The sequence below is a fragment of the Martes martes genome (assembly GCF_963455335.1).
Source record: "Martes martes genome assembly, chromosome: 9".
In the NCBI taxonomy this organism is placed as follows: domain Eukaryota; kingdom Metazoa; phylum Chordata; class Mammalia; order Carnivora; family Mustelidae; genus Martes; species Martes martes.
The window spans coordinates 51,926,563-51,954,028 of NC_137896.1; the positions used below are offsets into that span (position 1 = coordinate 51,926,563).

Below are 27,466 nucleotides of genomic sequence, written 5' to 3' on the forward strand. Positions count from 1 at the left end.
CATGAGCCCTCCCACGAGCCCGTCTCTTATCTTTGTACAGGCAGGCTCCCAGGTAAAACTGCTTTTGGTTAGAAACATAGGCCTCCCATCCTCACGATGGAGAGGTGACAAACAATACCTCCTCCTTCAAATCAAGCACCTGAACACCTGGACCATAATCACCCTCTGTCCATAAGTGGCTGTGTGGCCTTGAACGGGTCACTACACCCAATGGTCTTCCATGGTCTTGGCTATAAAATTAAGTGGTCGGACTCGTGCACTCTTAACCACTTCGACCACGGCCTCTTCTCAACAGGGAGAGGAGGAACCTGGCAGCAGGGCTGGCAGTGGAGTGCGATGGGGCCGGGCCAGACCCTGAGTCCTGGCACTGTCTCCCGGAGCAGGAGGACTGGGGCCTGCTGGGACCCCCCCCCTTTACGCTCTGTGTAAGACCAGGCTTCTTCAGACTCTGTGTGTGGGTGAACATTTGGTCACTGCCCTTTGGTCACTGTCTTCCATGATGGGCCCTCGACGCTCTCTGGTCTTTCCTCCCTGGGATGGGTGTGATCTTGGCAGGGCCAAGGATGGAGTCAGCCCAAGGGGCCTGGGCCTCAGCTTAAAATCCACCTTTGCTTTTACATTGTATTTGCTTCCTGCCCCGCTTTCGGGGAGACCCCTCATCCCCGGTGGGACATGGTGGCGGCCACTGGACTGAGGATGGGGGCTAGGCTGTGGCCAGGCCATGCAGGCCCCTGGGTGCTATGAAGTGTGTCTTACAGGCAAAGCGGTGGGAGCAGATGGCCTGCGCAGGAGGCTGCAACCGTGTGCCGTGGCTCCCTGTGCTGGTGGTAAGTGCACCCTCCCGCTGTGAGCACCCACAGTGCCCCGGAGGAGGCCCGAGTTGGGGGGGGGGGTTGGGGAGCCCCTCTGCCTGCCAGCCTACTGGAAGCCGGTTCCTCGGCCTCTTCCGTGTCAGTCTGCGCAGCTGTGCAGTGGGATGGAACCTGCTAGCAGCCCCTTTGCTGGGCTCTGCTGAGGGTGCAAACCCCCTTCAGATTAGACTGCTTGGTGGCTCCCTTTCTAGGGTTCCGCGTAGAGAAAGGTCCTTAAATGTTTCTTTGTGTTGCAATATACGCAACCCAACGCCTGTCGGTGAGCACCACGCCTGTGGCCCCACCGCCAGGAGAGACCCAGGCTTCTTGCAGAGAAGGGGCTGCACGTGACAGAAATCCACTGTTCCAGAGGCTCTGGGAAGAAGGCCGCCTCCTCCATGACCTTGGGGAGGGTGGAAGCAAGAGTTGGTGGGTGAGGGGAGTTTGGAACAGGCGTCGAAGATGAGATGGAGTTTTGATGGATGGGTGAGGGGGACCCGCAGTGAGGCCAGCTGACAGGAAGCGGGGTAGCCTGCCCTGTGTAGTGGCTGCAGTTAGAGGGACCCGAGCCCCAGGTGACCCCACCCAGGCTCCTTCCCCTGCAGCACCTGCTCAGGGTGCTCCCCCGAGGAAGCGTGTGTGTCTCCAAGGAGGCACAGAGGCTGGAAAGACACCCTCTCTCATGGCAGGTGTCACTGCTGTGCTCGGCCAGAGCAGAGTACTCCAACTGCGGCGAGAACGAGTACTACAACCAGACTACGGGGCTGTGCCACGAGTGTCCGCAGTGTGGCCCAGGGGAGGAGCCCTACCTGGTAAGGCCCCTGACAGCCACCCTGGGGCCCGGGCAGCTGTCCTCTGTCACACGGCGGATGTCACCGGCGCGTGTGTATGGCTCTATGTGTGGTCCCCAAGCTAAATCAGGCCGGTTGCCTATGGGCCTCAGACGCCCCGGTTAAAGGGTTTAAGCAGCAGTGAGCCCAGGAATGGCGCATCCCTGGCGACAGAGAGAGTCGGGAATTGTGACAGATTTCTCAGGAGCTGTGTCAATTTATTTTAGAGGACAATCACTTCCCTAATGTACCTGGATCAGATGGATTTCAGGGCGTCTGAACGGGAGGCATGACTGATGTCCCGCAGTAGCTGCACACTGACTCCTGAGCACGGCGTCTCCCTCTCCTGTGGGAGAGGCTCAGCTTGGTGTTCAGCCTAGAGAAAGGCCCCCAGCATCAGCGTTCAGGGTTGTCGTAGAAAGCTGAGAATGTCAGAAGCCACAGGCTGTGTCACTGGCAGGGCATCCCCTCAGCTGGCCGAATCTATTCAGGGACCCGGGGAGCGGGGCAACGTCTGAAGCCCAGGAGCACTGGGGAAAGGACCTCAGAGTTGGAGCACGGGGGGTTTGCAGTTAGGACAGGTCAGGAAACCAAAGCCCAGCAAGAGAAGCTTCTGGAAGCAACCAGTGTGCCCAGCATGCCTGGTGTGCCAGTGCCCCCAAGGACCGCAGGTCCGGTCATGGCAGGTGCGGCTGGCATACTCACCTGTGTTCCTCTGTCCTGTTCCTTGGCCAGTCCTGCGGCTACGGCACCAAAGACGAGGACTATGGCTGTGTCCCCTGCCCAGCAGAGAAGTTCTCCAAAGGAGGCTACCAGATATGCAGGCGCCACAAGGACTGCGAGGGCTTCTTCCGGGCCACCGTGCTGACGCCGGGGGACATGGAGAATGATGCTGAGTGCGGGCCGTGTCTCCCTGGGTAAGCATGGCCACTGCTAGGCCTCCCCCCAGGATGCGTCCTGCTGAAAGGCCCGAATGTCCCATTGGTGAGGCCCCAGGGAACATGAGCGCCTCTGGCCACAGTGTAGTATCACTCCCACTTGCTCTACAGGGGGCGGGTCCACAGGGAGGGGGCACCTGTCTGGAGTCAGGAAGCCTGGGGTCTGGAATGGCCAGTCCTGCCACCTAAGAGGATGGGCAGCCCACCCAGGCTCAGCTTCCATGTCTCTTAACTGGATGTTAGCCAGAATCACGATAATATCTTCTGACAACCCAAATCAAACAAATTTGTTAAATACCTTAAGATAACACATGTGGAATGCTTTGAAGAAAAGAAAATTAATAAACAGTATAATACACTGTATAAATCCAGTGTTTTTGGTATTCTGGAAAAATCTGACGGTAAAAGTGATTAATAGGAATATGTGAATTGTTTGGTAGCTATAATTCCACCACAATTCTGTTATGTATCAAAAGTTTTCCCAAAAAAGCAAAATGAAAATGTAACTAGCTTGAAAGAAAGATAAACTCTTCCTTCTGACAAGCAGGACACATTACCAAGTTCCGCCTGGAAGAGGGAAGCGCAGGCTTGACACCAAGGATCTACCAAGCCTTGGCTCTTGCTGCTGCCTCCCTCTAGTGGCCACACAGCACAGTGCTTGCAAGGGCTACAGATAAAAACAAAACCGTGACAAAGGCTACAGTGTGGTAGTAGAGGAGATAGATGAGGTAGAGATGGTGGTGGTGGTAGCGATGATGAAGGTGATGATGGTGGTGATAGAGGTGATGGTGGTGATGGAGACAATGGTGATGATGGAAGCAGTGGAGGTGTTGATGATGGAGGTGGTGATGATGATAATAGAGGTAGTGATGATGGAGGTGGTGGTGGTGATGATGGAGGTGATGGTGGTGACGATGGAGGCAGTGGTGGTGATGATCGAGGTGGTGATGGTGATAATAGAGGTGCTGATGATGGAGGCAGTGGTGATGATGATGGAGGAGATGGTGCTGATAATGGAGGTGGTGATGGTGATGATGATGAAGGTGATGGTGCTGATAATGGAGGTGGTGATGGTGATGGTGATGAAAGTGATGGTGCTGATGATGGAGGTGGTGATGGTGATGATGGAGGTGGTGATAGTGGTGATGGGAGCAGTTGTAGTGATGATGGAGGTGATGATGGTAGTGATGGAGGTGATGGTGGTGTTGGAGACTGGTGATGATGGAAGCAGTGGACGTGCTGATGATGGAGGTGGTGATGGTGATGATGGAGGTGGTGATGATGGAGGTGGTGATGATGGAGGTGGTGATAGTGATGATAGAGGTGCTGATGATGGAGGTGATGGTGGTGATGATGGAGGTGATGGTGGTGATGATGGGGGTGGTGGTGGTGATGATGGAGGTGATGGTGGTGACGACGGAGGCAGTGGTGGTAATGATCAAGGTGGTGATGGTGATGATAGAGGTGCTGATGATGGAGGCAGTGGTGGTGATGATGGAGGTGATGGTGGTGATAATGGAGGCGGCGGTGGTGATGATGGAGTTGATGGTGCTGATGATGGAGGTGGTTGTGGTGATGATGGAGGTGATGGTGGTGATGATGGAGGCAGCAGTGGTGATGATGGAGTTGATGGTGCTGATGATGGAGGTGATGGTGGTGATGATGGAGGCAGTGGTGGTGATGATCGAGGTGGTGATGGTGATGACAGAGGTGCTGATGATGGAGGCAGTGGTGGTGAGGAGGGAGGAGATGGTGCTGATGATGGAATCAGTAGTAGTGATGATGGAGGTGCTGATGATGGAGGCAGTGGTGGTGATGATGGCCGTGGTGATAATAGAGGTGATGGTGGTCATGGTAGTAGTGGCATTTTGAATAGCACACTATACTTTGAAAAAACCCATTTTGTGCACCATATCTTTCCAGATCACTGTACTGAATTAAGAGAAGAAAGAAAGTAAGAAGGATATATTCAAATAAGAACACGAGGCATTAGTGTAAGAAAAAGGAAATATGAAGAAGGCAGAAAGACCCACCAACCTAAGAATAGATTGGAAGTGAATAACTCTTTAAAATGAGATCTTACAAATCTTAGTTCAAATTTGTTACAGAGAAGCATTGATTCCCATGGCCTCCCCACTATCTTTCTACTGGTGACCATCCCCCACCCCTACCCTCTCCAGTGTTCTATCTTCAGTTCAGACCTACCTCCAGAGCTACAGACCCACATTTCCAAATATCTGTTTGATAACCCCATGTCAGTGTCCCTGACACAGCATGTGATTCAAACACATCGGTCAAATGAATAAAGAAAGCAGGGAACCTTATTGTGGAGCCTTATTTTTCAATATGCAAAAAAAGCAGATAGCTATACCTAGGGAAGATATTAGACGGTTCTCTTAAAGAATATGATAAAAATAAAAGTTCTATAGCTGACAGTCTTTAATTTGGTTGTTGAGGTTATTGCATTAGTGGGGGCTTCACCAAAAGGAACATGTTAGAGGAAGCAGAAGCTAGGCATTCCCACCCAATGAATGGTACAAACATCCATTGAGAGACTCTGCTGCACAGATGCTGTGCTTAAAGGAGAGAAATTGAGTGTGGTCTTCCCATTAGGTGGGTACTGAGAACCTGTGTGCTTCCTGGAACGTCATCATCACTAATTCTTTTTTTTTTTAATATTTTATTTATTTATTTGACAGAGAGAGACCACAAGTAGGCAGAGAGGCAGGCAGAGAGACGGAGAAGCAGGCTTCCCATTGAGCAGAGAGCCCGATGCGGGGCTTGATCCCAGGACCCTGAGATCATGACCTGAGCCAAAGGCAGAGGCTTAACCCACTGAGCCACCCAGGTGCCCCATCATCACTAATTCTTACTGGTACAGACCCATAATTCAGGAAAGAAAGACAGAGTTTCATGGAGTAACTATAGGTATGCCAAGGAAAAGCATGCACACTTGCCATGCTCACTTTGGAAAGCAAATAATCCTCTTTTCAAAATCCTCACTTATCTGAGAGCCCCTCAGTGTGAGGAGCTGACCTGACCTTCACAGCCTAGCCTAACTGCTCCTGCATCTGCTTTAGTAAACTCGTGAGCTAAGAGCCTACCATGTCAGTGCTTGTGAGGCCAAGAGGAAAGACATGGTTCCTCATTTCTGTGAGAGAGTGAGACAAGGAAATCAGTGACCCCAGCGTAGTACAGTGGATGCACATGTGTTCTAGAAGTCCAGGAAGGACCCCTCCCTTCATGGTTAGGGAGGTGGGTCGGGAGGGGTCTCCGAAGACTTCTTAGGGTGACCTTGGGATGGTGGAGTTGGTCAGGCTAAGAACTAGGACAGAGCTCTCCAAGAGGTTCAGGGCAAAGCTCAAAGGGGCAAGAAACCTGGTGGGATGTGAAGATGAGGGTCCCTGTGGGGACATGGAAGGTGCAGCCATGGAGGTATGGAGAAACCAGCAAGGGGAGGCGGCGGCCAGAGAGAAAATGGCTCTGGAAAATGATGCGGAAGACACTGGTCTTTAGCTCGATGCTGAAGCAGGCCACCATGCAGAATTTAAACTGGGATAGGACACGATTGGGCAGTACCTTGGAACAATCTTCTTGGCAACAGCGAGGAAAAATGTGCTGCGTAGGGAAGACAGGGAGCCCAGAGGCATTGTGAGAACTGGGGCCAGATGGGAGCCTTGGAAGTCGGAGAGAGAGGAAAAATTTGAGAGTTCACTAGAAGATAGATAGCATGGATCGGAGTTGCAGACTGAGGTCATGGGGGTTTCGGAGGAGGAGCTCTTGAAGAGGAATCTCAGATGGCAGCCTTGGTCAGCTGTGAGGACACTGATGCCATTTTCTGGGAGGTGGGATACAGGAGGACTAGGATTAGTGGGGAGAAGGGGGAGGGAAGATGGAGGACGCATGTGTGCATTTGAGGTGGTTGTAGCCTCCAGACCAAGGTATCTGACACAGAGATGGATAAACAGGTATGAAGCTCAGGTCAGATCTGGAAGTCATCTCTGCATTAATGGTGTGGGAGCCACTGGTCCAGACAGGTTCCTCCAGTGAGGCAGCCTCACAGAGGGGGAGCAAGGGTAGGTACCAAACAGAGGCTCGTCCTCAGCCTTGCCAGCTCCGACCCAGCCGCACAGCTGCGGCCCAGACCATGCATGCATCCCACAGTGGTCTGAGAGATACAGCCATGATACTATTCCAGGTATCTAAAAAGGGCAGCCATTATGAACTTGGAGCAGCCTGTTTCATCCTTACCTCGATCCACAGATACTTTCTCGCCAGAAAGCACAGCCCTGGGACCAGTGCAGGTGCCAGTGCTGTCACGAGAAGGGCTGTTCTGTGGCAGTGAAGACAATTTCTTTGGCCCTGGTACATTTCCCAGAAAGAGGATTGCCAGTGGTTGTGCGTGCCCTGCCTCTAGACGGCTTCAAAAGATAACTGTGTGTAGAATTAGTGGGGAGGCTGACATCTATACTCTACTCTTAAATGGGTGTTCCCAGCTCTGTAGTCTTGAGTAACTCCCTCCCTGCACCATGAGAAAAGCGACCCACTTCTTCCACACCTTGTCTCGACCCCCAGCACCCTCACAGAGTGGGTGAGGGTCGCTGTGCAGGAGACACATCTTGACTTGCACGGCAGTGTGTCCTCACATTGCTCCATGGATGTGAAGGTGTAGCTGGTTTCCGGTTTGACCTTGTCACCCCCGAGGCCACTGCCACAAAAGGCCTCTGCTGTACCTCTAGTCCCCCAGCCTCCTCCTACAGGCTCTGTGGAGCTCAGTGTGTGTCAGGGGAGGGCCGCAGGGCCTCCCACCTCCTGGTACCCGCCCTAGGTCTAGGGAACAAGTAAAGCTCTCATGCCATGTCACAGGGGAGGAGTAAAGGAGTTTTGGTAAACTGGTGTCGGTGGCCCGGTGAAAGGCTGTTTTCATTCCTGAGTCCGCGTGCCTGCCAGGCCACAGCACAGGCCGCCTCAGAGCTGCCTTCCTAACGCCACAGGTTGCCTTGGCGCTGGCCCCCTTGTGGTTTGGCAGACACGGTCTCCCTCTCCTTTGCCCTCTGTGCACCAGTGTGTGGCTGAGAGGCTGGCAGAACAATGAGCTTTCCTGTGGAGAAAGGCTGTGTGGGAGGACCAGGAACAAAACAGGAGAAGAGGAAGACAGCTAAGGCTGGATTTCGTAGCCTGCCTCTGCCCCCCACCTGGGCATCGGCTTACCCACGGCTGGCTATGGCCCATCTCACCTTCTGCTGGCTGGCTTCCACCTTGCGTCTACTCCCTTCAGATGAGGCATTGTGGGGCAGTTGGAGGACCAAGCAAGGACACGGGTCTACATGGCACATTGTGTGGGAAGACAGAGCATCCAATGGCTCAGTGGCATCCACAATAAGCTTAGGAAAGGAAGTCTTTGGGGGAAATCTATATATCTATTGATATGGAGGAAGTCAGTCCCTTCATAGAAGATTCTAGAGGCCCCATTTATCTTTTTTTAAGATTTTATTTGTTTGTTTGAGAGGGAGAGAGAGAGAGAGCGGGGCAGGGGCAGAGGGAGTAGACGAAGCAGACTCCCCGCTAAGCAGGAAGCCCAACATGGGCCTTGATCCCATGGGCCGGGATCATGACCTGAGCCAAAGGCAACTGCTTAACTGACTGAGCCACCCAGGTGCCCCTAGAGGCCCCATTTAAACTGTGTTTTATCTTGGTCTACTTACCTTAATCAACCTTTGAGGAAAAAAACAAAAAAGAAAAAAAATCTAAGAAAAGTCTAAACATAGACGGAAGTATAGGAAATTAAACCTCCTCAGAAGGACGGAGGGACCCAATACTCTTTGTCAGGGCCACAGACCCTGAATGAACAGTCAGCTTTAAGCTGCTGGGAATGGGTCGGAAGGAGGCCCCCAAACAATTATTCTACATGCCCGTGCAGCTAGGATGAGAGATTCGGGTGTAAGTTGCAGCAAGAGTTGTTGAGGCTCTTCCTGAAGAGGAACCACTCACACTCGGGAATGTTCTGCGCAGCAGACCACGCCAGGAAGTATGTGAGGTAGTTAACACCCCGACTCGGGCAGTGCGATCTCACAATGGCGGCCTGGAGCCGACTTACTTTTTTTTTAATGGATAGTCCCAGTATTTTGTTTCTTGGCCAAGTTATTTAATACGTCACACAGCTTGGTCCAGACAAACGGTCAGGACGGAGGCCTGCTGTTGAGAGGCCCCGTGGGAGTCAGGCAGAGCCACTTGGGAGCGAGAAGGAGCCCTGTGCTGACAAGGGGCAGCAGACCGGGCCCCCCAGCAAGGGCCGCCCTGGAGCCCAAGGGGATCTGTCCTGAGCCGGCTGTGCTCCGCCCACTGGGGGGCTGCAGCTCTTCATCTAAGACTGAGCTCAGCCTCTGGGGCTCAGAACTCTGAGGTTCTGGTTTTTAAAAAGGGAGGAAATAGGCAGAGAACTCCCTCAGGGCTCTTGTCAGTCTGTGAACTTTGAACTTCCATGGAGAAGAATTTCATCTCATTCATTTATTTTTCCAACCGATGTTGGCCTAAAACTGTGCCTCCTCAGTACCCAGCACAAGGGCCAGGAGGACAGCTATGAATGAGGCTGGCCCTGAGGGACTCCCTGGCCAGGCAGGGAGACAGTCCTGACCTGGCAGCAGACCGTGCTGGAGGGGGGGGGGATGTGGCTCAGGGTCCCCCAGTGCCAGCACTGGGTCTGGATGTCAGACATCTGGCAGCTGACCTGGAGGCTGTCACCCTTGTGAGGCCACACACAGACAGAGGCCGCCTCCTAGGAGCAGATGCGCCAAGGCCCCATAGTCGCTTCCTGCGTCCCAGGCCCAGATGGCTTCTGGAGGGTGGCAGCATGTGTGTTTGAGAGAGGCTTTTTCCAGAAGGCTTAACTGGAAAACTGGGTGTTGTGGCTTCTCTGAGGGGTGTTTTGAGATTGGTTAATTAATGTTTACGAGATACACAGGGATCTGAGGATAAAAGGCCCTGAGGAAGGGCAGGCAATTATGATCATAATGTTATTGGTAATGGTCCAGCTTATGGCGGCTGGAGTCCAAAGACAGCCCCCCGTCCAGCACCCCTGTCACACTGACACCTCCCCCACCATCAGCGGGGGCCTGAGTGTGCACGGCTAGTAAAAAAGAGATTAAAAACCAACCATGGAAAAATCCAGTAGTGCAGAGGGATTTTTCATCTCTTGAATTGTAATGAGGGAAAACTTTGGCACCAGTTCATGTTACTTAATCGACCTCTCATGATGTGATAAATGGCTCCATGATCACCGCCGAATGTGTGTTTATGGAAAGCAGGCACGCGCCAAGAGAAGTGCCAAAGTCTGAGGGTGGAAAGGAGCCAGAGCTGTGAGCGCCGGAAGCGAGGATGGCTGGGTCGACAGGGTGGCAGGTCCCATAGGGAGCTCTGACCCAGGGTGCAGAGCCCGGCAGGGAGGGCATCCTGAGGGTGAGCACGGTCACTGCAGCTGCCACATTGACGCTGGGAAACTCGAAAGATGTGGCATCAATGGGGGGAAAGGACTTCACTGTCTTACTGTGAATGATTTGTCCTTTTCCTTCAGTATACCCAGCCCCAGTGTGAGTGCTTGCCCTCAGTCAAAGGAATGTCAGTCATGACCTGGTTGTAAGCCAGGCCATGCCGAAGACCTTCTGCACTGGCCTCTCTAGATGCTGCTGCTGTCCTTCTGTCCACTGCAGCCACCTCTGTCCAATCTCAGCAGGCCTGCAGGAGGTCTGGAAAGTGCCCGTGTCTGAGGGGCTCAGAGATGCATTCACCAGTAATCCCACCAGGCTAGAGGCTGTGAGATGGGCACTTGCTGGTTTGGGGGGGGTCCTCCTCCTACAGGGGGTTCTGGCTCGCTGTCTGGGACACCCAGAGAGCTAACCAGGGTCTACTGGCATATACGCCAGTAACCAATGGCGGGGGGAACAGGATGATCACTCACACTCTGAGCAAATCCATCAGTGAAAAGAGCCAAACAGAAGAGGAGATGGAAAGGCCCAACGTGGCCCAATATTAGAAAAAGAATGTTCCATTTCAAGTCACGCCAAAAACTCCTGAGGAAACTCAGTGGTCAAAATGGGCTGCTGGCCCCGAGGGCTCCTGATTCCCATCGTATATGTCTCATTCTTGACTTTGGTGATGCTAGGATCATGCCTGAATCATGGGCATGCCAAGTGGTCAGTGCTTGCCTGTAGTGACACCTCGCTCAGCTGTCTGCTCTGTCTTGTTTCTCCCTTCCTGCAGCTACTACATGTTGGAAAACAGACCCAGGAACATCTACGGCATGGTCTGCTACTCCTGCCTCCTGGCACCCCCCAACACCAAGGAATGTGAGTGCTCTTATCCTTCTGTCAGAACCGTACTGCTTCTACACTGTAGCTCTCATTACCCGGGGAGGGAGAAGGAAACCAGTCCCAGCACCTGGACAGATGAACTACAGTGAGGGCAAAACCAGGAATGCTCCGTGGACTGGTCAGCCAGGTGCAGGTCCCTGCAGGGAGGTTTGCTATAGCAAGAGACTTAGTCAGTCACCTGCCACCTGGAACGAGTTTTCTCATCTGTGACGCGGGGACACAAAAATCTGAACCCCCCCCTCATGCAATTATTGGAAAAACCAATGAGATCACAGTGCTGAGGTGTTTTGTCATGTCCTGCAAAGCTCTAGATGATCGTTAAGTTTTCATACATGTATTTTCAAACCAGGTAAGGCCAAGGGAAAGGTGAGGCATGGTCACAGTGAATGAACCGGATTCCACGAAGCCCACGTGGGCAGTGAGTCTCACGAGTTCAGAGGCCAGCTGTGGGCTGTTGCTTTCCTGTTTTTCTTCTGGTTAGTCCTCACTGCATGTCTCTGTGAGGAAGGGAGCTCTGCTCCGGAGAATGTAGTGTGTGGCCGCTTGGAGCTGTGGTCTGGAGAGACACCGTGGAGGTGGGTGGGTGGACAGCTGGTCCCTGGGCCGCAGGAGCCCTTCCTTGCTCTCCCCCAGCCCCACCCCCACTGCCAGGGGCGCACCCCCTCTTTCCTAGGTTGCTTCAGCAGATGCCCCAGCAGTCACTGATTTGCGTGTCTTTAAAGTGGAGCTTTGTACCCAGCCACATGCTCATTAATTCGCAAATTAGAGGAGGCCGAAGGGCTCCATGCTGCCAGTAGGTCCTGTGGTGAAGTCAGCTGCCACACCACGGTCTCCTGCTAGGGAATCCTGACCGATTCAATACCAGATAGTTCTGGGATGAATGGAGCCCTCACCAAGATGTCAGGCACTGCCCACCCGTGTTGAAAAGGCCCTTGGCCTGTGGAACCTGGAACACAGCTCACACACGGGGTTTGTCCCTGTGCGAGACTTCCGTAACCACTTGGCCAGCTGGAAGGTCACCTCCCTCCTCATGCCATCTGACAGTGGGGTCCATCACATGGAGAGAGAACTAAGCCCCTAAGCCCTGGACACTTCGAGAAGGAGTGCATCCCTGCCCTAACTTCACCCTTGAATTGCTTAACTGAAAACCAGTAAGGCCTCACAGCAGGTTTGTAGCAATCGGCCCCAAAAGGGGCCAGCAAAACCGCTGAAACCTAGAGTCAGGGTGCAACCAACCAGACCTCTGTGTGTCCGTGTGGGATATGGGGAGAGGCAACGGGCTAGGTCTTGTCAGGTGACTTGGTGCACGGAGCCCCATCTGGGTCAGGGCCTCGAGTGTGGACATGAGGGTTATCCTCTCCAGCTCTGGGCTCTGCACCTCCCTCTGCCCCATCCTCAGTCCAGGGACCTTTTGACCCCAAACTCCTGCTCAGGAGCAGCAGATGGAACCAGAAAATCTGGTTGTGACTATAGCCTCCATGAAGACCCTGGGACTCAAACTCCCAGGCCTGCCCCTGACAAGGTCACCCCAGGAAAACCAGGAACTTGGGGAAACCTCATGCATCAGGACCCTGATGTTGTCAGCTGGCTGCCTGAGCCCCACCAGGCACTGTCCTTCCTGAGCCTGCAGTCAGTGGCCAAGAGCGCCTTGGCCTCCAACCTGAGACACTTTCCCTGGTTTTGATGTGATGTTGCTGGGCCCTTGCTGCACGAAGCTACGCTGAGTCAGTGAGTACTGGACTGTGCAAACCTATGGCCAGAGAAGTTGGCACAGACCTGGGGAAAGCATGCGCTGCGTGTATTAAGTCTGGAGCAGCCAGGGACAACGGGCAGCTCCCAAGAAGACACCTGTGCAGGGGGAGCCCCGGGTGCCCTGGTCGGGAGCTCCTCAGCACAGAGGGCTGGCCAGGTGCTGCTTCCTGGAGGGCTGCTCCCCTCTCTCTCTGTGTGGCAAGTGCTCTCCCATCTTGGCGTAAGAGCAGATTCAGCACATGACTCTGTGAAGTGTCAGGCAATGGGGCCATTGGTTATGAACTTTGAGCCCGTGGTCATGCCTGATGGAAACAGAAGTTATTGGAAGTTGCTCCAGAGCCTGGTACTCAGGGACTCTAAAACACCTTGCAAGCCACAATCCCTCTGTGTCTGTTTCCTCTCCTGGACCATTGAGAAAATACCAATAGGGCTGACACACCCATGCCCCAAATGCTTGGAGTATTGACACTACAAAGCACGTGTAAATGAGGACTCTTCTCTAAACCACCAGAGCCCAACAGGGAGGCCCCCAGACGCCTGCCCCCGCCCCCCCCCCCACCAGAGTGCTGAAGAGCCTTGAGAGAAAGGCTTCCCCATCTCCCTTGCTTGTGACTTGCCCATCAGGAGAGTGTAGGGCTTCTTTCCACACACCGCAGTGACCGAAGCCACTCCCATCACACCACTGTGTGTCCTGGCAAATCAGCACCAGATGGAAGAGAGAGAAGAAGCCCTTCGGTTATTTTTCAGTGAAGTCGAAGAGCGACATCCACTTGGTGAAAGAGCACTGTCTGGCTTTCTTTCTTTCCTGAGAAATGAAGTCATGAGAACTCATGCCAGAAAGCTGTCTCATGAAGGGATCCATGTTGTAATGACCCAGGCATGGCCTGGGGTCATAGCAAGGAAGAGATGGTGTGCCTTCAGATTTGGATTTCGTAGCTCTTGGGAAAGTTACTTAACTTTGTGCCTCAGTTTCCCCATCCTGGGATGGCACGTCACCTGCTGCTGCAGTGCCACACATGGTACTTAGGGAGCAGGGGGCAGGTCCCCATCCCGGTGGGTGAGCATGGCTCCAGCCCAGGTCTCCCAGGCCCCCTCAGGCCGCACATCACACGCTGACCTCCTGTCCTCCATCTGCTCTCCTGGGACCCTGGGACCTCACAGAGTGTTGGAGGGACCAGCATGGCAGCTCACTTGTCCCATCATCATCATTTTTATGAACACTCCTCTTCATTTTTATTTTGACACCAAGCCCTATGCCAGGCCCAAGATGGACTCACCTTTTGGAAAAGTCTGCTCAGGAAAGCAGATGCCATCGTGCGATGCCCAACAGCAATGCCACTCAAATGTGAAGCCTTCATGTCCCCAAAGACCAGCGGCCAGCTGTTTCTAACACACTGTTTCTCCAACTTGAGTGCATACACCTGTCACCAGGGTCCTGTTAAAAAAAAAAGATCCTGACGCAGCAGGTCTGGGATGGATTCCCAGGCTGCATTTCCAGCAAACTCTAGAGAAATCTCACTTGGAGCAGCCAGCTTCCAACAGCTCTGCCCATTGTTCCATGATCCGCCACTGGGGGGCGCTAGGTCGACGCAGCAGCCTGGGGGCACCCTTGCCAACAACTCTTAAGAATCAATAAATCACTCCTGAAAATCCAGCCTGCTTGCCCCATGCAGAGAATCCCAGCAGTCTTTAAGACGTACAACATATTTATAAATTGTGTGGATTAACAAACCTCAAAGGCCCCGTAAATCCTGTCATCGCACTGAATGCAAGCATTACTGCATTAAGCCACATGCTTATAGCTCTCAAAGTCCTCTTGAGGAAGGTGGACGAACACTGCCCGGGGCCCCCCAGCTCCCGCACCGACTGTCCCAAGTCGGTGCTGGCCTGAGGACACCAGTGAGCCGGACGGAGTCAGGCCCCACTTACTTTCGTTTTAATGTAGCCTGGTGTGGAAATTCATGCCGATTTTCCAGGACCATGGGTTTCATCAACCCTCCCTTACTCCTCTCCTGCAGGATCTCCTCTCCCCTTGTTCAAGGCTAGGCTCCAGTGGGGGCATTATGCAGGGAAAGATGAATCAGGAGTGGACCACCCAGCGGAAACAACAACTGAAGAACACGTCCATCTAATGCTCTGTTCCAAGAAGACCAAATGAACCCAAAGCACAGAGCACATATCGGAGTGCAGGGGGAGGGGCACTGCCCAGGCACCAAATACTCATTAGACCAGAGCGGGGGAACTTGCCATGCAGGGACCAGGTGGCCGTGGCATGCTGTCCTGGAGGCACCTGCCCACAGAGATAGACCTCTGTCTTCCTGCCCACCCTCCCCCTCCCTCTGGGATGTGCTCAGAACAGAACGTTCTCCTGGTCGGCTCAGGGATCACGGAACAGCCAGGCACACCCCACCCAGCACCTGCAGCCCAGGGCTGTTCAGTTGACCCTGGCTGGAGCTTAATTAGGGGAACATCTAGTACACCTGTGGACGTGCTCGGGCCTGTATGTGGCGTTTGCTGCCATGGGAGCAGCCCTGCCAGCCAGGCGCAAAGGCATCTCTTGAAGTCTGCATGCAGCCCGGCTGTTCTCATTGTTCCTCCCTGGACCACAGGCCTGGGCACATGTGTGTCCCCAAGCCCAGCCCCTGTCACCCACCCTTGGCCAGCAAGCCCTGGCAGAAAGGGACAAGAAGAGACAAAGATGACAAATCCACAAACAGAGCCCACGGGTATTTTTTTTTCCCCTGAGGAATAGCTTAAGCTCCCTTGAGTCCCTTACCAAACGGATAGATTAGCTTTGTTTTCAGTGTCGTGTTTTCTTTTAAAAGGGAAAGCAGGTTCTGCTTGAAGCCATGCCCCATGCCGCTTCTAGCACTTGACTGGATGCCATTGAAGCCTCCCGTCCCACACTGGAGGGGAGCCTCGTGGTCTGCACTGAGAGCTGTCATGAGTGTAGGGATGGGGGGCATGAGAAAGCTTTGATCTGTCCTCCAGAAAGGCAAAGAACATCTCTAAGCTCTGGACACTAGCAAGACCCCTCCCAGGGAACTGCAGGCACAGGAAGGCCCAGTGGAAGAAGCAGAACAGCCCCTTCCAACTATCAACAGCGTTCCTGCTTCAGACACCCTCCCACTCCCATGTCCCCTAGTCCTGCTTCCCATCGCCTCAGAGGGCAGCCACTAAAGGAAGAAGGGCTGTGTCCACAGGCCTGAGAGCTGGTGGGGGGCCTGGGCTAGGATGGGCGGCCTCTGTTCTGAGCAGGTCAGCTCTGCAGTCTGCATTCATTCATTCAAGCTCTGCAGTTTGCCCGTGCTGGTGAGCACTCGTGTCCCTCGGGAAGGCCTGCTGCTTCCAAACCCCTTGCACCCCTCAGCATGCCTCTCTTATGGTGGGAGGGCTAAGAAGTGAGCCCAGGGACCAGTAGTTGAGAAAGAAGGAAAGAAGCAGGAGCCACAGAACTCGTGGTGCCCTGCAGGAGGCAGAGACCACCCCATTCACTGTGCAGTGGTCTGTGCCCACCAGCATCTACACCTGAGGCAGCCCCGCAGGGAGAGAGACCAGGTGAAGGGCCCAAGGCCAGGACCTCCAGATAAGCTGGGTCCCTGGGCTCCGGAAGCGGCAAATCCCCAGAGAGGAGACACCTCTGGTGCCGAGAGCTCTGACTTCGCAAGACGGCTCCAAGCACGGGTTGGAAGGGAGACAGGGTGGTACCAGCAGCTCCCCTGCTGGCCTGGCCACCAAGCCTTCCCGGGCTTCCCAGGCCAGCCCCGGACCTGAAGTGGTTGGGGAGGGTGTGTTCCTCACACCCCTCAGTGCTTCCCTGCGGTGGGCATGCTGTTGAAAGAGCCTGCAGACGACATTTCTCATCCAGTGGGCAACAGTTACATTCCTGGCCAACTCAAGGGATGGACTGGCCAGCTCTGAGACCTACGGTACCTCACAGAAGCGCAGTTATCCGGGAGCCAGGCCTCAGCCTGGCCCCATGCCCTCCCAAGCCTCCCTCTATTTTATTTGCAGAGATTTCTTTTTTTTTTTTCTTTAAGGGTTTATTTATTTGACAGAGAAAGACACAGCAAGAGAGGAAACACAAGCAGAGGAAGTGGGAGAGGGAGAAGCAGGCCTCCCGCTGAGCAGGGAACCTGATGTGGGGCTCGAGCCCAGGACCCTGGGAACATGACCTGAGCCGAAGGCAGACACTTAATGACTGAGCCACCCAGGAGCCCCTATTTGCAGAGATTTCTCTTTGTGAAAGGGTGTAAGGCACAGATGTTTCTGGCCCTGCTTTCTGGTGACACGCATGTGTGGCTAATTCAGCAGGACTCACCAGTTGGCTGTGGTTCCCATCTCCTGAGTTGCCCCATGCTGTGTGCACAGGTGGCTTTAGCGACACCAGTCACAGAGTGCGGTTTCTCCTGAGAAGCTCCTCTTAAAGAAAACATCCTACAGCCTGGAGGCCAGCTGACCAAGGTCCCCGAGTCAGCGCCAGTCCTCCTTGCTAGGTTGGCTGCAGGGACCATGTGTGTGACTTTTGGGGAGGTCAGCTCATCTGCCCTTATCTGGTAGTGTGCAAGGCCCCTCCATGAATTCCGCCAGCATGGGTACGGACAAAAGCCAGACAGAAGGAAACGTATTTGAGATAGGATCATTTATTTATTTATTTATTTATTTTTTTTTTAAGATTTTATTTATTTATTTGAGAAGGAGACAGTGAGACAGAGAATGAGAGGAGAGAAGGTCTGAGGGAGAAGCAGACTCCCTGTGGAGCTGGGAGCCCGATGTGGGACTCGATCCCGGGACTCCAGGATCATGACCTGAGCCGAAGGCAGTTGCTTAACCAACTGAGCCCCCCGGGCGCCCCGAGACAGGATCATTTTTATCACTGGCAAAACTCAAGTCCCGCCAAAAGGAATGCTGACCATCAGCATGCCCTGTTTTCTGAGGCACAATGTTTTTACTGTTTTAACCACACAACTCCTTAGTGACTTGATTGGTCACGAAAGCAGCTTCTGTTTCCCCACTGCTGAAGTGATACTTTTTAAATAGAGAAGGGAAGATTTATGAGTCTCAGTTTTGAGGGAAGGTACTGTTCATCTCTGCTTTTAAACTGTTTGGTCACAAGTCTTTAAAAAAATGAATCACAGGAAAATCCTAAAGGAAAACATACCAAATTGTAACCTCAGGTAGTGACGCTGTCAGTGATTCCCATTTTCTCCTGAGTTTTAATGATGACACCTATTACTTTTATAACTAGAAAAGGGATTAAAAATACACTCCTGTTTTACATAACTGAAGAAATTTCTCAAGTATTATTTTCCTTCTACCCTTTGTATATATATGGACTTTTCTCATTTCTGTAGATGGCATATATTTTACTTTCATTCATAGAAAAGTGAAGTTGGTGAGACACCACTGTTTAGTCTTAGCAGATTTACTTATGTGTCTTCCTCCTGAAGAATAACCCTTGGGAGGTCAAAGTGCTCATTAAGGATTATGAAACACACTAAGAAATGAAAATGTTCCCCTGTCCACCGACCCAGCTGCAGCACCCATGTAATCGAGAATTCTAGATCTCCCGGATCTGCGGCCACACCTTGCTTTCCGTCCTCAAAGGTGGGGTCTGTCCAGGTCATCCCGGGGAACATGCAGTGACTGGGTTCCCCTTGCAGGTGCAGGCGCCAGCCCCGGAGTCTCGGCCAACTTCCCCAGCACCTCCGGCAGCAGCACCCTGTCTCCTTTCCAGCATGCCCACAAAGGTACGGATAGTGCTTCTGCAGGTAGCCAGCTGCAAATAAGGGGCTCGGATGAACGCGAAGTGGGAGCCTGCAACGGCAGTGGGGCTCCTCGGTGCCCCCAGGAGTGGGAGGTCGGTCATGATCTCCGCAAGGACTGGAAGCCATCTCTCCGTGGGCACCCTGGGCCCCTTAGAACACACTGGCAAGAAAGGCACACCTGGAGGAGCGGGGTGGTGCTCTGGGGACAGGCGGCTGGGCAGCACAGAACGAGCTTCCTGGCCGTGGCTGGGCCTGATGGCAGCAGCCATTCTGTGGCTGGCTTTCAGATCAACCTGCAGAGCCCAACACTTGCATATGTGTTTCCAAGAACTACATTTTGCTCCCCAATCCCTTAGGGATGGAAAGGCTTTGAGGAGGGAGGAGGCCCCTGAGGCTGGTCCCTCCGACTGTCTCACACTGCTCCTTCCTGCCATCTTAAATAGGTTTATTTAAGCCTATTTAAGGCCCAGGTCTCCGTGAGGTTCGGGGGCCCTTCAGAGTCCCACAGCACACTCGGCACACTCGCCACCCGAACCTCCTGCACATTCGCAGAGCATCAAAGCAAGAAGACTTGGCCAGGATATAGACGTCTTATTTCCACCAGGCCCCGGGTTGGGGGCGGGGAACAGCACACAACACAGAGAATATTAAATCATTTATAGCATCCATTCCTGGGATCCAAATGGTGAATTCTTGCAGACACACCCCACCTGGGAGGACAGGCACAGAAACCGGCAGCTCTGGGCCTATGAGCCCTGGCACCTCTTTCCAAAACAGCCGCTGCCTCCTTCCGGGGGTCCCTGGTGCTTTAGATCTTGTCCCTTCCCTGTGGAAATGGTGGGTCACCTGGATCCTGCCTCATGAGGACCAGAATTTCAGAGAATGAGTGTCAGGGCATTGCACGTGTTAACAACAGGGATTATGGGGGAAACCAATGAGAGCCCCCAGGGGAAGGGGCCCCGTGGTGGGGTTGACAGAACAGAGGAAGAGCTGCGGTGGCCCCTGCCCCTCCTTTGCCCTTGGAGGCTGATTATTGACGCTTAGGCTGAAATTGCATGAGACACCGGATAGCGTCAAGCTGAGGTCCGAATCTCTGGCCCTCGGAGGCGACTTCTGCTTGGATGGGACTAACTGTCTTCAGGGCATGTGCTCGTGGGCTTCTTCCTGTCTGCATCCCAACCCGCCCCAGGCTCCCAAAGTAGTAGCACCAAGAGTAAGCACCTCAGGAACAACTGAGAAAACCCGAAGCCTGGTGTTCCGGATGTGTCATGATTGATCAGCCTCAGTTAAGACCAGCCAGGGTTCCAGAAACAGCGGCCAAGGCAAACCTGAGGCTAAGCAAGCATTTGGGATTCTGAGGGTCCCCCAGAAGCGTCCCCTGACTTAGGCAGTGCGGTCTTCTTGGAGGGCGGACTCTGCGGGCCTCAGGGGCGCCTGTAGGGAGTCCTGAGCTCTATGTTGCCCTCTCTCCCTTCCTCCAGCAGAGCTCTCAGGCCAAGGGCACCTGGCCACAGCCCTGATCATTGCCATGTCCACCATCTTCATCATGGCCATAGCCATTGTGCTCATCATCATGTTCTACATCATGAAGACGAAGCCTTCTGCTCCAGGTGACTGGTCCCCGATGCCCCCACTCCCCCCGCCCCCGCACACCCTTGCTCTCTGATGGCTCTGTTGGCTTACCCAGTCCACGAGCCAGACTCCTCACACCTTCCCTTTCTCCAACCAGCCTGCTGCACCAGCCACCCAGTGAAGAGCGTGGAAGCCCAAGTGAGCAAGGAAGAGGAGAAGAAAGAGGCCCAAGGTCTGCAAACCGAACCTCCAAAGCATGGGTGTCCCTCTAGGGTAGAGGTTGTGTGCCCTCCTCGCCCCCCGCCCCGAGAAGCCTGGCCTCCCAGCTGCTGGCACTCTCATGCCACCTAGAACACGGCTGCAGGGAGAGGTGTCGGGGCCCCCATGTCACGCTTGGCCCTGGGGGTCGTGTGGCTTAGTCACGGGGAAGGCCTGCTAAAGAGGAAGTGAAGGGGAGCGGGGACGGATGAGCTCAGAGCCAGGGGCTGACTCCAGTTCCCACCCCCCACGCCCCAATCTTCTCATTTGCCTGCAGACAGTGTGGTGATTTTCTCCGAGAAGGACGAATTTGAGAAGCTGACCACAGCTCCAGTAAAGACTGCCAAGAGGTAAGTCAAGCCAAAGCAGCCCCTCATCATGGGGTGGGGCAGCCTCCACCCCCAGGTCAGGTCAGGGATCCTCCTGGGGTCCTGAGCAGAAAGGGGAGTAGGCGTGCCAGCTGGGGAGCATCCCGAGAAGCCTGGCCACTGGCCTGGAGGCTCCAGAGGGAGCAAGGTCCCGGGACCAGCGAGGCAGGAGAGTACCAGGCCTCAGGGCCGCCTCTGATCTGCAGCAGCGGCCAGGCAGTGTGAGGAGCAGTTGGTCAACACCTTGCTTCAGGGCCAGCTACCTGCCGCCCCCTGCCCCAGCCTTCCTCCTCAGCACCCACTTTCTGTGTGCTGACCGGAAGCTAGAGAGTGCCCCCTTCTTCTCCAGCAGCCCACCATGGCCAACAGCAACGCTGGTGTCACTAGTGCTAAAGCCAGAACTGGTGTCCCTAAACCCCGAACAGCGCTGGTGATGATGATGGCTAACGGACATCCGGGACTGATTGCCCACTGGGCGCCGTGCTAAGTCTGGGAACCCCCCCCCTCGTGCAGGGTGTTCATATTACCCTGATCTTTGGGAAGCTGAAGTTTGGAAGCTGTCACGTTTCTGAGGTCGCACATCCAGGAGCAGCAGGGCCGGGGGACCAGTCCAGGCCGTCTGGCCCCACAGCCCATATTGTGCACACTCCAGACCAACCACTAACACTTGTGAAGTAAGGTCTCTTAAGGAAGAACTGGGACATGTGAGATTTTTTCCATATTTAACACACATTAGGATGTAGAATCAGCGCTGGCTTTAATATCCAGGGCAGAGGAAAGTCAACTTTTCCTTTGCCCCCTTAGATGGTCATTTGGACTCGTTCCTGCTTAGGTTCCACAAATCCACCCCATGGTGTCGGTCCCCTGTCTCGCCTCTCGCACAGAGGCCATGCGGGGCCCCAAACTAATTACAGAAAGAGCAGAGGAGCACTGTCTCGTGGCCTGCCCTCTGGCCTGCGACCTTCCCGAGGTGGGTGGACTCCTGCAAAGCCTTTCGTTTGTAGGAGGGGTCCTGAATCCAGGGTTCGTGGAGAGCTTTGGCATTCATTGAGCACTTCCAAAGTTGTTACCTCATTTAGAAAACTCCAGCATCTCTCAAGACACCTGACGCAAGGGCAGGAAGCAGACTTAAATCATGAAATCTGGGCATGCTGGGAAAGAAAAGAAAGTGTGGATCCCCCTGGGCATTCCCTTAGGTGGGGGTCACTTCCTGTGAGTGTCTCTGTTCCCACTGACCCCGTTTCCAAGCCCCAGGCTGGGCCAGGCTGGGCCGGACTGCAGGGGCTGACTCTGCAGTGTGCCTCCCCGGTCGAGGCTCTCCTCCACCCTCCCGTCTGTCCAGCCTCGTGTTGTGGCAGCCTCTCCCCTTCTGGGTTCCAGCCTTTGCTCATTCTCAAAAGTAGGAGAGAAGAGTACCCAAAGGGCAGGGATGTATCCCTAGGACTTAAGTTTCGTCTAAGGACTGGGGAAAAGGGGGACTTGGAAGAATGTTTGGAAAAATAATACTTGTTTCATATGTAAATATCAAATAAAAATGAAAACAGGACAGTCGTGCTGTAAAAGACAAGGCACAGAGATCCTGTCCTCTGTTTGCTCTTGGGCCTTAGCGGAAGGACCTGGGGCTGTCAGTAGTCTCTGGGGACAACTGTGCTTTTGTTCCTAGCCTGCTGTTGGGTGGGGACAGCGGCAGGCCAGCCAACTCTGAGAGAGGCCCTGAACTCACTGGGCCTCACCTGCTTCCCCCCTCCAGGGTTGCATTTGACTGTGGGCCTCATTACCATAACCCAGTGGCTAGAAAAGAAGAATTCTTTGTAATTTGTCAGCCAGACCACAGGAAGCGAACAGGATGCCTTAAAAAAAGAATGTTGTTTTCCAGATATTTGGAATGATTTTGAGAGTTTCAGCTCCAACCCACGTGTGCCTAGGGCTGTGGACAGTGGGCAGTGGTGGAACGTGGGCCCACCTGGCTTCCTGGGGGAGCTCCTGAGGCCCCTGCCGTGGCTTGCTGTGACCCCCACCCACAGTGCACAAGTTTCAGCAGGTCACCCCCTGGTAACAGGGGGGCTCCCCAGGAAGGCTCATTCAGCTTTGTTTTGGGTTGTTCTGGAGAACTTGCCCAGATTCAGTGCCAGCCACATAAACCTGTTTGCCTTTAGACCCAAGGCTGAAGCTGGAGCAGGCCTGCATTGAAACAGGAAGCTGGGACCTATTCACGAAGGCTTACCTGAGCCGGGTCAGGGGGACAGATGAGCAGATGCTGTCCCCCTCCCTGATAAACCCCAGCCCTGTGGGGGACCCCGCAGCCACCCTGCACCCAGGTCACTAGCTGGGAGGAGAGCAGAAGAGGAGGAGTAGCGGGTGCGGCGTGTCTCTCTCACCTGGTGCCCAAGAGCTGCTGGTCCCTGCACCCCGATCAATCGATCGTCTTCCCACCGGGAGAACGTGTCAGGGAAACTGCTAACAAGCACCCTCCTGTTCCCACAGCGAGAACGACGCGTCATCGGAAAACGAGCAGCTGCTGAGCCGGAGCCTAGACAGTGACGAGGAGCCAGCCTCTGACAAGCAGGGCTCCCCAGAGCTGTGCCTCTTGTCGCTGGTTCACCTGGCCCGGGAGAAGTCGGCGGCCACCAAGTCAGCCGGGGTGAGGCCCCGGTGCTGCTCCTTGCACACTCATTGTCGCCCAGGGAGACAGAAGCATGAGGCAGGCCGGCCACAGGAACCTAGATAGGGTGGTAGGCTGAAAGCAAAAAAATAGGAAACTGGTCTTTGTATCATCTAGCTTTATAGAAGAAAATGGAAACTAGTAAGCAAAGAGAGAAATGTTAAAATTGCATGGAATACTGTAGGACAAAAAAATCCTTTGTAAATTTATGGGCATGTGTCTAAGCAGACCAAAAAAAAAAAAACCCACAAAAAACACACACACAGGGGCACCTGGGTGGCTCAGTGGTTTATAAGCCTCTGCCTTCAGCTCAGGTCATGATTCCAGGGTCTTGGGATCGAGCCCCATATCGGGCTCTCTGCTCAGCGGGAAGCCTGCTTCCCCCTCTGTCTCTCTGCCTGCCTCTCTGCCTACTTGTGATCTCTGTCTGTCAAATAAACAAATAAAATCTTTAAAAAAAAAAAAAAAAAAAAAAAAAAAAAAAAAAAAAAAACACACACACACACTCTCACATACATACATACACCCAGTGTACACATTCACACCCAGAGTGTACACATACACACACACCCAGAATATTCACACTCACACACACATACACACACCCAGAGTGTACAGACTCACTCATACACACACCAGGGCACACACACTCACACACAGGGTGTACCCACTCATACACATCCAGAGTGTACACACTCACACATATACACACCAGCATACACACTCTACATGCACACACACCCAGTGTACACACACACACACCCAGAGTGTACACACTCACGCACACATAATATGCATTTTGCATGTAAAATGGTTCAAAGGGCTTGTCGCCCAAAGCAGGCCACCCAGAAGGAGCCATGGCAGGGTGCACGGGCAGAGGGGCACAGCGCTGCCCAGGCTGCCTGAGAGTGTAGCACGTGGTTCACTGGCAGCCTGATCCAAGCGTAGGTCAGTGTGTGGCTAGGTAATGTTGCTAATGGTCCCCACCTGGGAAGCTGGTCTGGACAGGGATGCCACACTCTGGGCTGCCCTCAGTCCGGGGACATCTGTCATGGCACCCATCACTTGCAGGGACCCTGGAGGTCTATGGAGTTGTTCTGAGAGGTACCGGCTCCTGTGGGGCATGGGAACTTTCAGCCAGGACCCCTCCTGTGCCGATCCAGCATGGCCTCATGTCCATCTCAGGCCCCCACTGGCCAGCTGGGGTCCCCACCACTCACCCTCCCACACAGACTGATGCCAGGTGTCTTGTGAGCCTCAGGGGACCCTAAAGAACAGCTCCACCTCTGTGAACACGGAAGGTGCTCGAATTTTCTGATGAGACGGTCATGCGAGAGCGCCAGTCAGCATTTCTGACTCTCAGTCAGGGGAGAGCAGCCGCCAGCACTGCGTTGGAGAACGGGCACTTTTGTGGGCTTCCACTTTCTCTTATTCTGAAAATTAACATTCTCTTAACTTTTCCCATAGATTCAAAGTCGAAGGAAAAAGATATTGGACGTGTACGCCAATGTGTGTGGAGTCGTTGAAGGTAAGCATGGACACGCTGTTTGGGGATCTGTACCCCAGATCTCCCCAAGGATCTTGCCCCAACCGTCAGCATGGAGGAGGTGGCTCTGGCAGGAGTCCCAAGGTCCCACGGGGACCAGAGAGGCCACCCACCCCAGCTTGTCACGTTCCTCATCCCAGTGGCTGGCGAACCCACGTCACATATGGAGGGACATGGAATTTGGCATCAAACTTTTTAAGGCCTTTTCCCTGGCACTCCCCGAGCCCCTTTCCCTCTCAGGGCCAGGAGATGACACCCGGCCAGCCCTGGGACAGAGCCTCCCTGGGGGGACCATGGAGTCAGGAGAGAACAGTCGTGGAAGGAGCCAGCGTCCTCCAGGGTCCTTCAGACGCTGCCCTGCACTGGTGTTTTCAGTCACTTACCCAGTCACTAGCAGACCTTGTCCTTTCCTTGGGTACCTGCTCCCCTCCTCAAAGATGCTTCCCGAGCCAGCAGAGTCAGGCTGTTTCACAACAATTACACGTTGTGTCTGGGCAGCAGGACTAGGAATACAAGCATTTCAACCTAAAACCAGAATCCAGTTCCCATTTCTTCCAAATCTAGGCTCTAAATTACCTTTGTCTTCACCCAGGGGACAAAACCCCTCATCACTGAGGTTAGGGAATGCTCCCCAGCTTCACCAGACCACTGGGTCCTGGTCTCACGGGCATCCCTCCTTGGACTTCTGGGTCTGGCCCAGGCAGGAGGAGTGGAGCCTGAGGGCCTCTCATTTCTCCACAGAAGTGGAGCCCAGCACACCAAGCCCGGGGCAGGCTTGCTGGCTGAGTGCTCCTTTGGCCAGAAGTAACTTCCAGGGGCCAAGACCTCAACTTGCCTGCCAGTTGAAACAAGCATCTCTTCAAATGAACAATTCCCCATGTCTGATAAGCCTGGCATGGCTGTCCTATGGTGGATGGTCTGAGGTTTGCATTCCATCACCCTGGAAAGTTCTTCTCTGTTCCAGAAGAAGTCTTGGCCTTTAGCACCCACCCCTGGGACAGTGGTTTTCAAATTAATTTCAGGAACCCCACAGAAAAGAGGAGACTTTCCAGTGAGACTGGGAGGATGAAGTGTGTGAGCCCCATGTGCCTGGCCACCCTCTCTCAGCCTGGGGTGTGTAGTGTGCTTATCAACCCTTAGGGACCCTCACATCACCAAGGCAGAGAACCTTAGACCAGCAGTGCCCAGTCCTGGGGGAATAGTATATTCACCCAGACACTCACCCAGAGTTTTCCACTATCTGCCCTCTGCCCAGCCCAGCCCCCAAATGCCCCAAGATCCTGATGTAATTTGGCTTGGGTGAGTCTCCAGCATCCGTTTCTTTTGTTTGTTTTTAATTAAACTTGTAATTCTGAGATCACAGCAGATTCACTTGCGGTGGTAGCACACTATACAGAGAGTTCCCGTGGACCCTTTCCTCAGTGTTCCCCAATGAGACCATCCCTCTGAACCATCTCTGAAAGTCACAACCAGGACATTGACATTGATACCCAAAGGCAGAGCCCATTTCTTTCACCACAAGGATCCCTCTGGATACCTTTTTAGCCTCAATCTCTCCCCTACTCCCCGACCTCTCCTTAGCCGCAGGCAACCGCTAATCTGTTCATTTCTACAGTTTTGTCATTTTGTGAACATTAAGTGGACTCAGGCACCGTGTAGCCTCTTGCCAAAGGTCCTTTTCCTCCACCTAATTCCCAGGAGACTCATGCAGATTGTTGTGTGTTGTATATTATTCCTCATACCCCAAGTACCTGCCCACATCATGGATGAATCACAACTCGTCGAAGCAGTCATCCATTTAAGAACATCTTGGTTGTTGCCAGTTTGGGGCTATTATGAATAAAACCACTATAAAGAGCCATGAATAGGTTTTTATGTGAACATAAGTCATCATTTCACTGGATAAATGCCCAGGAGTACAGTTGTTGGGTTGTATGATAGTTGTATGTTTTGTGTTTTTAAGAACTGCTGGGGCGCCTGAGTGGCCCAGTCAGTTGAGCGTCCGACTCTTGGTTTTGACTCAGATCATGATCTCAGGGTCGTGGGGTCGAGCCCAGCCTTGAGTTCCAAGCTCGGCACAGCACAGAGTCTGCCTGTGATTCTCTCTCTCTCTCTCTCTCTCTCTGCCCCTCCCACTCATGCTCTCTCCCTCTCTGTCTCTGTCTCTCTCTCTCTCAAATAAATAAATAAATCTTAAAAAAAAAAAAAAAAAACCAACGCCAAAGAGTTTTCCGAAGTGCCTGTACCGTGTCCATCCCCACCGGCAGCGTGTGAGTCATCCTGTTTCTTTACTTTCTTGCCAGCATTTGGTAGTGGCGCTGTTTTTTATTTTATTCACTCAGATAGTTATGTTTTCTTATCTCATGGTGGGTTGAATTTGCATTTCCCTAATGTAGCGTCTTTTCATGAGGTCATTGCCATCTCTATGTCCTCTTCAGTAAAATGTTCCGCTCTGTCTTTTGCCCATTTTCCAAATGGACTGTGGGGGATTTTGCCGTATCCTTTGTTGGGTATGTGATTTGCAGTTACCTTCTCCACTCTGTAGGTTGTCTCTC

The 27,466-nt window shown here is 53.5% G+C and overlaps 1 protein-coding gene across 1 annotated transcript in view; it reads left to right on the forward strand.

Moving 5' to 3' along the window:
• Positions 1–764: 764 nt before the first annotated feature.
• The window catches only part of EDAR (ectodysplasin A receptor), a 32,578-nt gene continuing 5,876 nt past the window's right edge, over positions 765–27,466 (forward strand). The window contains exons 1-10 of the mRNA XM_080813992.1: positions 765–827; positions 1,541–1,663; positions 2,417–2,598; positions 10,876–10,961; positions 18,401–18,487; positions 19,987–20,115; positions 20,235–20,309; positions 20,613–20,685; positions 23,188–23,344; positions 24,833–24,893. Coding sequence (XP_080670118.1) covers positions 777–827; positions 1,541–1,663; positions 2,417–2,598; positions 10,876–10,961; positions 18,401–18,487; positions 19,987–20,115; positions 20,235–20,309; positions 20,613–20,685; positions 23,188–23,344; positions 24,833–24,893 — 1,024 coding nt within the window. The 5' untranslated portion in view covers positions 765–776. The remainder of the gene's footprint in view (positions 828–1,540; positions 1,664–2,416; positions 2,599–10,875; positions 10,962–18,400; positions 18,488–19,986; positions 20,116–20,234; positions 20,310–20,612; positions 20,686–23,187; positions 23,345–24,832; positions 24,894–27,466) is intronic.